The 9,914-nt window shown below is 49.5% G+C and overlaps 4 protein-coding genes and 4 non-coding genes across 8 annotated transcripts; 5 read left to right on the top strand and 3 right to left on the bottom strand.

Moving 5' to 3' along the window:
- Positions 1 to 267: 267 nt before the first annotated feature.
- BO85DRAFT_t175 lies at positions 268 to 340 on the top strand. The gene has a single exon. It is a non-coding gene; the product is annotated as a tRNA-Lys (tRNA).
- A 22-nt stretch (positions 341 to 362) lies between these two features.
- On the top strand, positions 363 to 435 carry BO85DRAFT_t176. The gene has a single exon. It is a non-coding gene; the product is annotated as a tRNA-Lys (tRNA).
- An 836-nt stretch (positions 436 to 1,271) lies between these two features.
- BO85DRAFT_450354 (glutathione S-transferase) lies at positions 1,272 to 2,439 on the top strand. Its single transcript, XM_025660352.1, has 5 exons — positions 1,272 to 1,416; positions 1,503 to 1,656; positions 1,721 to 1,831; positions 1,886 to 2,077; positions 2,152 to 2,439. The coding sequence occupies exons 1-5, from the start codon at positions 1,343 to 1,345 to the stop codon at positions 2,236 to 2,238; spliced, it is 618 nt and encodes a 205-aa protein (XP_025514234.1). The 5' UTR covers positions 1,272 to 1,342; the 3' UTR covers positions 2,239 to 2,439.
- BO85DRAFT_439446 (GABA transporter) lies at positions 2,434 to 4,423 on the bottom strand (the record flags this gene model as incomplete). The annotated part of the gene is made up of 8 exons (XM_025658715.1): positions 2,434 to 2,919; positions 2,970 to 3,299; positions 3,360 to 3,757; positions 3,816 to 3,898; positions 3,955 to 4,044; positions 4,096 to 4,119; positions 4,180 to 4,250; positions 4,304 to 4,423. 8 exons carry the CDS (start codon positions 4,421 to 4,423, stop codon positions 2,434 to 2,436), a joined length of 1,602 nt encoding a protein of 533 aa, XP_025514233.1.
- Positions 4,424 to 5,129: 706 nt separating this feature from the next.
- BO85DRAFT_450352 (uncharacterized protein) lies at positions 5,130 to 6,782 on the bottom strand. Its single transcript, XM_025660351.1, has 5 exons — positions 6,358 to 6,782; positions 6,204 to 6,308; positions 5,939 to 6,157; positions 5,741 to 5,883; positions 5,130 to 5,675 (listed from the first exon to the last, which is right to left on the bottom strand). The coding sequence occupies exons 1-5, from the start codon at positions 6,514 to 6,516 to the stop codon at positions 5,192 to 5,194; spliced, it is 1,110 nt and encodes a 369-aa protein (XP_025514232.1). The 5' UTR covers positions 6,517 to 6,782; the 3' UTR covers positions 5,130 to 5,191.
- An 81-nt stretch (positions 6,783 to 6,863) lies between these two features.
- Positions 6,864 to 8,633, top strand: BO85DRAFT_423082 (proline-specific peptidase). Its single transcript, XM_025658001.1, has 2 exons — positions 6,864 to 7,861; positions 7,951 to 8,633. The coding sequence occupies exons 1-2, from the start codon at positions 7,200 to 7,202 to the stop codon at positions 8,204 to 8,206; spliced, it is 918 nt and encodes a 305-aa protein (XP_025514231.1). The 5' UTR covers positions 6,864 to 7,199; the 3' UTR covers positions 8,207 to 8,633.
- A 103-nt stretch (positions 8,634 to 8,736) lies between these two features.
- On the bottom strand, positions 8,737 to 8,848 carry BO85DRAFT_t169. The gene has a single exon. It is a non-coding gene; the product is annotated as a tRNA-Leu (tRNA).
- Positions 8,849 to 9,793: 945 nt separating this feature from the next.
- On the top strand, positions 9,794 to 9,905 carry BO85DRAFT_t177. The gene has a single exon. It is a non-coding gene; the product is annotated as a tRNA-Leu (tRNA).
- The last annotated feature ends 9 nt before the right edge of the window (positions 9,906 to 9,914 follow it).

Here is a 9,914-nt window from a genome sequence, read left to right as displayed (position 1 = left end):
TACGTACTACCATCTGTCTCCCACCACAATGATCACCCAGAACTACAGTTCGCGCGATGAAGCCTTCGCTGGTGGCATACTGCGTGATATATTAAGCGTGGTATTTAGATGTATAACATCATATCACAGTCTTACGTAGAACGCTAACTTGTGCGAAGTAGTAGATGGCGAGAGGTTGAGGGCTGGTGAGACTATGAAGCAGGCATAAGACAGTGTCATTCAATAAGCCTCATAAAGCCTATATGGAAAGCCTCTTTCACCGAACTAGCCCGGCTAGCTCAATCGGTAGAGCGTGAGACTCTTAATCTCAAGGCTGCGGGTTCGAGCCCCGCGTTGGGCTGTTCAACTTCCTCTTTCCCTTTGCCCGGCTAGCTCAATCGGTAGAGCGTGAGACTCTTAATCTCAAGGCTGCGGGTTCGAGCCCCGCGTTGGGCTTTCTTTTTCACTTTTTATTTTTTTGCCATTTAGTAAACCTCCCAGCTACATGAAAGCTTTTTTTTTCCTCTTACCTGTTATTGGCGCCAGAGATATTAGAAGACTATCTCTCACTGATCAATTGAAACAACACAATTGTTGTCCTTTCACTGGATCAAATACCATCTTTTTCCATTGTCTATTTGGGCCGCATTCCTGATTAACTTGCGGGTAAGCCCGCTGGTGATCACCCCACCAGAGAATCTGGAACAGTTGTGGAGGTTATGGACGAGGGGACAAACTACTGTTTCATGGTGGCCATACAAAGTCATTAGATAGAAATGGAGATCAATGTAGGCCAACTTCGAAATGAAAGCTTTCAGACCCTTGAATTGCATTCCAACACGCACTCCTTCTGGGACGCTATCTCGACGCAACACGTCATTAATCGTAAGGAATGATGTCAGTAAAAGAGATTGCTGGATCAACTTCGTGTTTCTGCGACGGAAGAGGGGGTAATTGCTTTCCAAAGCAAGTATCGGTGCTATTCTAGAGAAGAGGTGGGAGATGTACTAGAGACTCGTATATCAGTCCACCTCGTAATCTGTAGTAGTCGGATCAAACTCACCAATACGATACTATCCAATCTCTACTACCCTAGTATATCCATCCTAATATTAGATAAGGATTAGGTTCGAGATCTTCCAATTGACCAACTTGACCGAGCCAAGCTTTCAACACCAAGTAAGTCGGCGATATAGTGGATCCCCGAGAGGTCCCTTCCCTGCGGGGTTGCCCTCATTTGTAAGCACTCCTTCCCCTAATCGACATCATCTATAATCGTACTCAATCCACATCATATCGCCAGTCTCTGACTTAAACCCGAAATACTCCAATTCCAACAAACCCACTCAAATCATAAGTCACCATGTCCACCCAATCCTCCCAAACAGTCTATCACTACCTCGACATCGGCCGTCTAGGCCGCGGCGAAGTCGTCAGGTCAGCTAACATCCACCTCCACACCCCACCCCCGCATCTCATACCATCAATATCCACTAACCACAGAATACCATGTATGGAGATAGACTCTTCCTCAAGGACGCCGGTATCGAATTCAGCGAAGTCCGCTACCCGTATGATGAAAACTGGCCGCAGGTTAGCAAGAAGCTGCAGGAACAGGGGATCACTCGAACTGGACTGGTGCCCGCGCTTGAGTATAAGGGGAAGATTCTGACGCAGGTGCGCATTGCCTTCTATTCAATGTGTCCATTGTCATTGTATGAATAATCTAATACGAGTCTAGCATATCCCCACCCTCCGCTATCTATCCCGCGACCTTGGCCGCTACGATGGCGAAACGAGCTGGGAGAAGTATATCGTTGATGCGGTGGCGGATGTTTATATTGATTGGAGAGTAAGTAGCCCCTCCATCTTCCATCTTAGATTGCTAGTACTCACCGTAATATAGAGTGAATGGGTCTCCAATTTCATGCAACCCTCTGAGAAATACAAGAACGAGTCCACAGCCAAGTACTACGATGTTGTGGGGAAGTACTACGCCGAGACGGAGGGTCCGTATCTTCTGGGGGATAAGGTCACCTATGCCGATTTCGCTATTTATCAGATTATGGATAATGATCGGAGGACGGGGACTATTGTGGTATGTATATTCTTTCTTTGCATATATTTCTCGAGGGTATGTATAGAGAGGGCTTACTCTTTTTCGTCGGTTAGGCAAATCTTCCCGAGTCGCTTGTTAGGTTTACGGAGGCCTTTGAGAAGAGAGAGAATATTGCGGCGCTTATCAAGGAGACGAAGTAGAGGTGCTGGTTCCCATTGAGTCAGACGGAAGGGGTGGGGTCAGATGTAATCTGCGTTTCATGTTTTACTCTCCCAAGTGGACACGGCGTGATCAATTTGGCAATGGAAGTAGGGATTGATAAAAGGACTCGATAGCCGTTCTGTGTACCGATTGTAGCAACTTTTATATCTCCATCTATCATAACTCATGTCATCTCAATCCCGATTAATCTCCACCACCGGTCCCGTATACTCCTTCCTCGCCCAAATAACATAATACACCGTACTAATCAGACTCGTACCCACGGTACCAACAACGGCCCAATTCATCGTGCTAGCCGTCGGATTCATCTCATCGGGCCAGAAGCTGAAGAATACGCCCACGACCAGGTAAGCAATGGTAAAGGCATTCACTGAAACACCCAATATGCCACGCAGTCTGAAGGGGCCCCAGGCAAGAGGCGCACCTGCCGTGTTTACAACTGTGTCCGTGGGTGCATCAGATGGTTCGCGAATACCGCCAGTAAGGCGCTGCCACATCAGAAGGAAGGCTGAAATCAGGTAGGAAGAGTAGAGGGCGCTGACGCAGAGAGAGACAACGTCGTTAAGGACCGCTGCTGAGCCGAGGATTATTAGTGCCAGCAGGACGGCTGCACTGGTTACGACGAGGATGGACCATTGCGGGACGGCTTGAGCGTTGACCTAGGGTTGGGTTAGTGGATTGTTTGAGCTGGCGAGGACGGGAGACATACCCTGCTGAGCACTTGCCATCCGGGGAGACCACGGTCTCGGGCGAAGGACCATGCCATGCGAGAGGAAGATGCCAATGATCCTACAGCGGTGGCAGTGACTAGGATGGGGACGATGGCTGACATGACGGTGCATCCCCCGAGGGATTTGGTGGCGGAGCAGAAGATTTGCATGTAAGGGTATCCTGTGGGTGAGGCTAGTGCGGCGGTGGCGTCTGTCATAGTAAACAATGTGGACAGGATCATCCCAAAGCCCAGCGCTCCGTTGATCAGGACCGAGGTGAGGATGGACTGCGGAACAACGCGCTCTGCGTCGTAAATTTCTTCGCTCATCTGCCCAGTTGTATGTCAGTCAAGTAGAGGACATTTCAGGTTGAAGGTGCTGAAGCTTACGTGGACAGCCGCATCCACACCGGTAAAGGCAAACATGTTACCAATCATACCAACCATGAAAGCTAATCCCTGGGTTTGGAAGCCGCCATCATTGGCAAACTGCCCAAAGACCTCAGAAGCAGAGTTGTGATCTCCCAGGTAAACCAACGGGATGATGATTCCGAAAAACCCAAACACGTGCAAAATTAGGACAAGACCCTCGAATTTTGGCAACAAGGTGCTGGTGATTACGTTGACGAACACGGCAAAAGCCACAATGGCCCAGAACAGAAGCATCGTTTGCCAGGGCTCCGGGGTATAGGACGAATGGTTAAGGACCACCAATCCCAGAATCTGGGAAGCACTTAGATAACAGGTTGATGCAAATGCTCCCAGCCAGCCAATGACAATTAGCCATCCTAGTGATAGCTATATCAGTATGGTAAGCAGCGGAGAAAGCTGGGTTAGTACACCAACCTGTGAGGAAGCTGAGGTACTTCTGGCACCATCGCGGGGACATCATCGATACCCAGTGGTATTGTCCTCCGGAAGTAGGGGCCCTTCACATAAAGGCATTTTAGATTGAGCCGGCTAGTTATCAGGTCGATGTACTTACATCGAAACCAGTTCAGACAGCGTGAGAAACGTCGAAAACGTACCCAGCCAGACGACCAGGAAACTGTAGACCGTTCCAGCAGGACCTCCACTGTTGACATTGTTAGGTTAAGGTATCTCTTCATGTAGAGTCGATACATACTCCTCAAAAGGTACGGTAAACGTCCTAAGCATCAGTTAATAAAGACACGACGCACCATATTTCCGTTAATTGGGAAATACGCACGACAAAATGCCCTCCCAGGATGCCAGAACCGTACAACTGAAACCCAAGATGGACAAGAAACCAAACCGACGCTGTAAGCACTGGTAAGCCACTGTGGAAACACAAATCTATGGTTATCACGTACCTTCAAGATCTGTTTCTTGCCCACGCGGCCCAGTCCCTGCTCATCATTGACTTGAGACTGGCTGCTGTTGGCGGCCTTAGAATCCAAATTACGGTCGCGCAACTCGATCGGCGGCCCCATTGTGGCGCTGACTTATGTGTGCAAATGCCCGAAGTCAACCCCTTCAACTGCGGGAGATAAAAGCAAGAGCAGAATGTGTAGGAAACCGAAAGCAAAGCTTGTTCCTTCGGTTAACCCCTCCCGTCTTCTGATCCCTGTCTTATCCGGTGTAGAATCGGCTTGGCTGCATATGCAGGATGAAGAAAAAGAAAAAAGGGGAGCGGAGACAAAAGGCCCTCAACTGAATTAACGGGGGCTCGCTTGGATTTTTTCCATAACTGACACTGGTCAATGTGTCTAAACTCCATAGAAGGAAAACAATTTTACTAACCGGAGAAACTTGACGAGGGGCGGTAGAATGTCAAGCTGCAGAGCGCCACCCGATAGTTAGCATTGTTAGGACCACTGAAATGGCCTAACAGGATCAAACACCGCGCAATCCTGCTGGATCCTTCGGCGGGTTGCATGTCTTTAGTGGCGGGTCCACCCTGTTCGGTGCCTTACTAGGGAGAGTTAAGCTTCCACTTCCGGGATGCTAGGCTTCGTGCCGTCGGATTACGGGCCAGCCTCCGGTCCGAAACTAGAGATTTTAGACAAGCAAACAGTAATTGAAGGTCCACAGTCCGGGAAAGCTGAGGCAACTTGAAAACCTTAAAAAAGTGCCAGGTGCTCTCAGGGAACGGCTGGAGATCGCCCAACCCGCTGCTTCTTTCCGGGATAATTCGAATCTGAATGTGGAATAATTCGTCCAGTCGTAATGCATGTAAATAGTACCGTGTAAGACGATCTCTAATGGCTAATTGATTCGTGTAGTCCATGGCTACCATTGGACTCACTGTCCATCGGTCGGTTTGTCGCAGCATCCGGGCTATACTGCTCTTCTACGACCCAGGTTCTAGTCTCTCGAATGATATGATCCTGGCTGGAGTGGCTCATAGTATCATCCCAATCCTGCTGTTCCCTCCCTGCCGAGACAGCGGTGCTGTTGGCTACCCCAACGTGCCCGCTAAGCTCGTGTGCAGCAGCCTTCGCTTTGCTTACGCGAGCGTACTCTCCGCGTTCAGATGTCTCGCCTGGGAGGTAGTATAAGCGGAGCCCAGTGGACTGTAATCCGTCCATGAACGGCTTCAGGTGCGGAGCGCAGGCCATGACAATGGACAGGCACTGCACTAGCTCGACGCAGACGGCAGCCTTCCAAATGGCCAGCAGGGGGTCTGAGGCGTGATTGTTTTGATGGCGATATACAAGCTCAAGAATGATCGCAACGATGACCCTGTCATGATATAAGCATCAGTTACTGTCCACGGACGTCGAACGGGTTGTCACCAGCTAGCATACAAGAAGCGAGTGAGAAAGCAGGCGATGGCAACTATCTTCCTAGGAACCGCCATTTGAATCCGGAGTATGAGCATACTAGGTACTAAAATCAGGGCAACTTCACTTAGAATGTTGAACGCCCCGAAAACCATCCACCAGGCATCCTGACCATGAGATTAGTCTGTATCCTTCGAATTCGGTAAGTGCATGGTATCTCACTCGATTAAAACATCTCGTCTGATTCCATCTCCATGGCTGCGGAAGATCGCATTGGAAAGCTACGGCAAATTCCGCCGCCACAGCCCAGGCGCTGATCAATGCAATGAGTACCCATTCAGCCTTGCGGGTGCGCTGCATAAGAAAGGTCATGAATGCTAGGGCGCTTAGCTTGGAGAAAGTCAAGCTTGCAACGTATAGCATTTCTGCGGCATAAACAGACTGACTACGTCAGCGACCAATTAATCCGGAGAATTGGATGGTGTACCTTCAGAGCTATATCAATTCGCTCTTGTGAGGAAGCACTTTCTGCTTCCCCATAGCCATTGCGCGCGGCGATGGTAATGCATATTGTCTGTAGCACACTGAAGGCCTGCGTTGGAGTTAGGGCTTGACACGCCAACGAAAGTTTTGAGACTCACCATTGACACAGAGATCAGGTGATCATCTACCGTAAATTTTCTAGTGATGGCATATTTGATCCCCAGCCGTGCAGCCCCAGATAATGTCGAAATTACGGCGAAAAGCAAGGCTAGGATCCCTATGATAGGGGACCGATTGGCGTCAGTGACCGCAACCATGACTGCCACATCTGTTGCTGGCCTGCATCCCTCGAATCTGGGACCAGAAAGAGCAGCCAGGCTGATAAAAGGGAACAACGCATCGTAGTTGCAAGGCGACCTGAAGGATTTGTTCGATCTTTTTTTATTTGAATTTTGTTGGATTATTAGCAATCTCAGCCCGGCGATCCTAACCCCGACGAAGGATCGGGGTGGAGGCGTCTAAATCCGCTAGGACCGCAGTAGTCAGCCCACCAACCAGCGCCGTCTCATGGCTTGCATCACGCAGTATTTTCTCCCTTGCGTGCCGCACTTTTATATAGGGGCCAAATTGCTAGGGAGTGAGGCACACAATTCAGGAGAGACCCCTGAAATCGGAGGCTTAATCAAGCCGCCGACCCATCCCACATATGCTTCGAAGACAGGGTGCTGACTGATAGACATTCAAAGACCCCGGACTTTGCCCGGGGCCTTGTCTAATTGACGCAAGTTCAATGTGACAGTGATATAGTGCTGGTGGGGTTGTCTCACAAGCTGGAGGGGCCGGGCCATGGGCTAACCTCGGGGAATCTCTTGGGTGTGGTGGTGTCAAACTCAAGACAGGCTGTTTTGTCTGAACCTTCACCCCCTCCTTTTTCTTTGCACGTTATCACTACTCCATACTATTACTGCCTTGACAAACATTTTGCGTCGATCTTCCCAGTATGGTGGCAAGTACTGTTCAGGAGGGAACAGCTCCGTTCCATTATGCTAGTCTTCCCCAGCCTGCCCAAACGTGGTACCGGATCTATGGCGACATCAAGGCAGGCACACCATTAGTAGTCCTGCATGGCGGGCCGGGCTTTTGCCACAACTACATGCTGCCCCTGGCTGCACTGGCTTCCGATCGTGCCGTGATTCTATACGATCAGATCGGAAATGGATTGTCCTCCCACTATCTGGAGAAACGCGGCGATCAGGAGTTCTGGACGGTCGACCTATTCATCGCGGAGCTGGAAAACCTGCTTCAGCACCTTGGTATTGCAGGTCATTTTGATCTACTGGGTCATTCCTGGGGCGGAATGATGGGGATGGATTTCGCCGCTCGTCAGCCGGCCGGACTGCGCCGGCTGATCCTATCGAACTCCCCGGCCTCGGTCGCACTGTGGCTTGAATCAGTCAACCGACTCCGCGCTACCCTGCCCCAAGAGATTCAAGACACGCTGCAGAAGTGCGAAGCAGAAGGGCGGCTTGATTCGAAGGAATATGAAGATGCAACGGTGGAGTTCTTATCCCGATTCTGCTGCCGGACACAGCCATGGCCCGAGGAGCTTATGCAAAGTCTCGTCTGGACCACGGAGAAGGATTCTACCGTCGCTGCCAGCATGTATGTTGCGTTGCACCTTTGCCCGAGTTCTTTCTCCGTCCACTTTTTTACTCCGTGATTTCCATGATGCCACATGCTAACGGCAGCAGGCTCGGTCCCTCCGAATTCTGGGTCGAAGGGTCTCTTAAAAATTGGAGCGCACTGGACCGCATTCACCGGATCCAGGTTCCCACACTGGTGATCAATTGTAAATATGATGAAGCGCAGGACAGCGCCGTGGAACCGCTCTTCTGGGGTATTGATAAGGTGAAGTGGATCACCTTGTCGGACGGTTCGCACTGCCCGCAGTTCGACGACCGCGAGAAGTACCTGCAGGTTGTTGACGAATTCTTGGGCCGCGCATAGTGCTGGGGGTGTTTCCTCGAGAGGGTCACTTGTCGGTTTTAGTTTGAGCTATAGGGGCCTGAAGAAAGTCCGTGCCGTTAGTTTCAGTTGGTTGCAGGAAACCAACCGACTAGTATGAGATGGTTGATGTGCTAATGTGAACCGATTTATGACCATTGTTCAATTTGGCATTAGCCTGCATGACCGGCCGTTTATTGTGAACGAATGTTCGTAGACAGGCATGGAACGCTTTCCAATTGAAGAATGGGTGTATGGCTGACAAGTTAAAGAGAAGATGTTGGGGGGGTAATCCTTCGGCGGTAGTGAGATAGGGTCTCCCGCTCTACAATGTTGGCCTTGCTGCCTCGGGAGTACTTTCTGTACAGGGAAGGACAGCGCTGCTGATCACGTTGCGTTGTAGTAGTTGTATATCGACGAAAACATAGAGGGGCCTCTGGCCTGCATTGTAAACAGACTTATATACTCCTCTAACTAGCATTGTACAGCTAGGCGACTGTATTGGGTGAAGTCGCAAAAAATGCAAAAAGTTATGACAAGAGTGGGATTCGAACCCACGCCCCTTTCGAGACTAGGAATGTTCTGAAGAACATGGATGACCAGGTGACCTGACCCTAGCGCCTTAGACCGCTCGGCCATCTTGCCCAATTGTTGAAAGGGGCAGCAACTTTACAATACATAATCCAAGATTACATCATAACATTCAAACCAGGATGAGACTGAGCAACTCTGTGCAGTGAGGGAGGTCCACAGACCCATGCAGTGGGATAATATGCGAACTGGTCTACTAGTCTATTGCTTGCTTTTTTCCAGGCAATACTTTGTACACGATGTTTTATTTTCTTTTCTTTTTATGCCGTTCTTATGCTTCCTTCTAGTAGATTTCTAATTCCGACGATCGTTTTGTTCTATGTAGGACCTTCCGGTCTTGTTGTTACGGTGCGTCGGCTGGGAAGTAAACATGGCACGGGGAATCTATTGCTGAGCTACCGTAGCTCTGTCTCCCTGGCAGTGCCTTTGTAGCGTTTGTATACACTAGTAGTACTATTTCTTTTGATGCAGGTGTTTGCTGAAACTATTTCTGATGGCATCTGTCCTGTTGGTGACTGGGTTTGCTTTACATTGTTGGCGGAGCCTTCAGGGACGGCGTAGCTTTGCTTGTATGCTGGTGCAATGTACATCCTGCGGATTTCACCTTTTGTGTACTTTGAGCGTGCTTTTCGTGTGGCATTGGTCAGGCTACCATTTCTTTTAAGGGATCAACTGAAGGGTGGCCGATGATGATGGAGCGTAGAATCGATGGACTATTGCCTTTAGTAGTACTGGTTCCTATGGGTATATATACCAAGCCAAAGGTCAATCAGCCACTTGATCCCAACACCAGCACCAACAAGGTGAACGCACATAAAATTAAATATTAAAACAGGTATATCAAAGCAGAACATATATAGGTGCTGCTACACGCAATAACCTAGGTTAGTAATGCATATCATGACTATCCAACCTTCATTGACAACTGCGTAGCGGCTTTTCTCTCAAATATGACAGCTAGCTCATATAACACTTGTTGGAGACTAATTTTCATCAACCGGCAAGATGGCCGAGCGGTCTAAGGCGCTAGGGTCAGGTCACCTGGTCATCCATGTTCTTCAGAACATTCCTAGTCTCGAAAGGGGCGTGGGTTCGAATCCCACTCTTGTCATAACTTTTT

This window comes from Aspergillus piperis, assembly GCF_003184755.1.
Source record: "Aspergillus piperis CBS 112811 unplaced genomic scaffold BO85scaffold_12, whole genome shotgun sequence".
NCBI classification, from domain to species: domain Eukaryota; kingdom Fungi; phylum Ascomycota; class Eurotiomycetes; order Eurotiales; family Aspergillaceae; genus Aspergillus; species Aspergillus piperis.
This window is presented reverse-complemented; position numbering and strand designations above follow the sequence as displayed.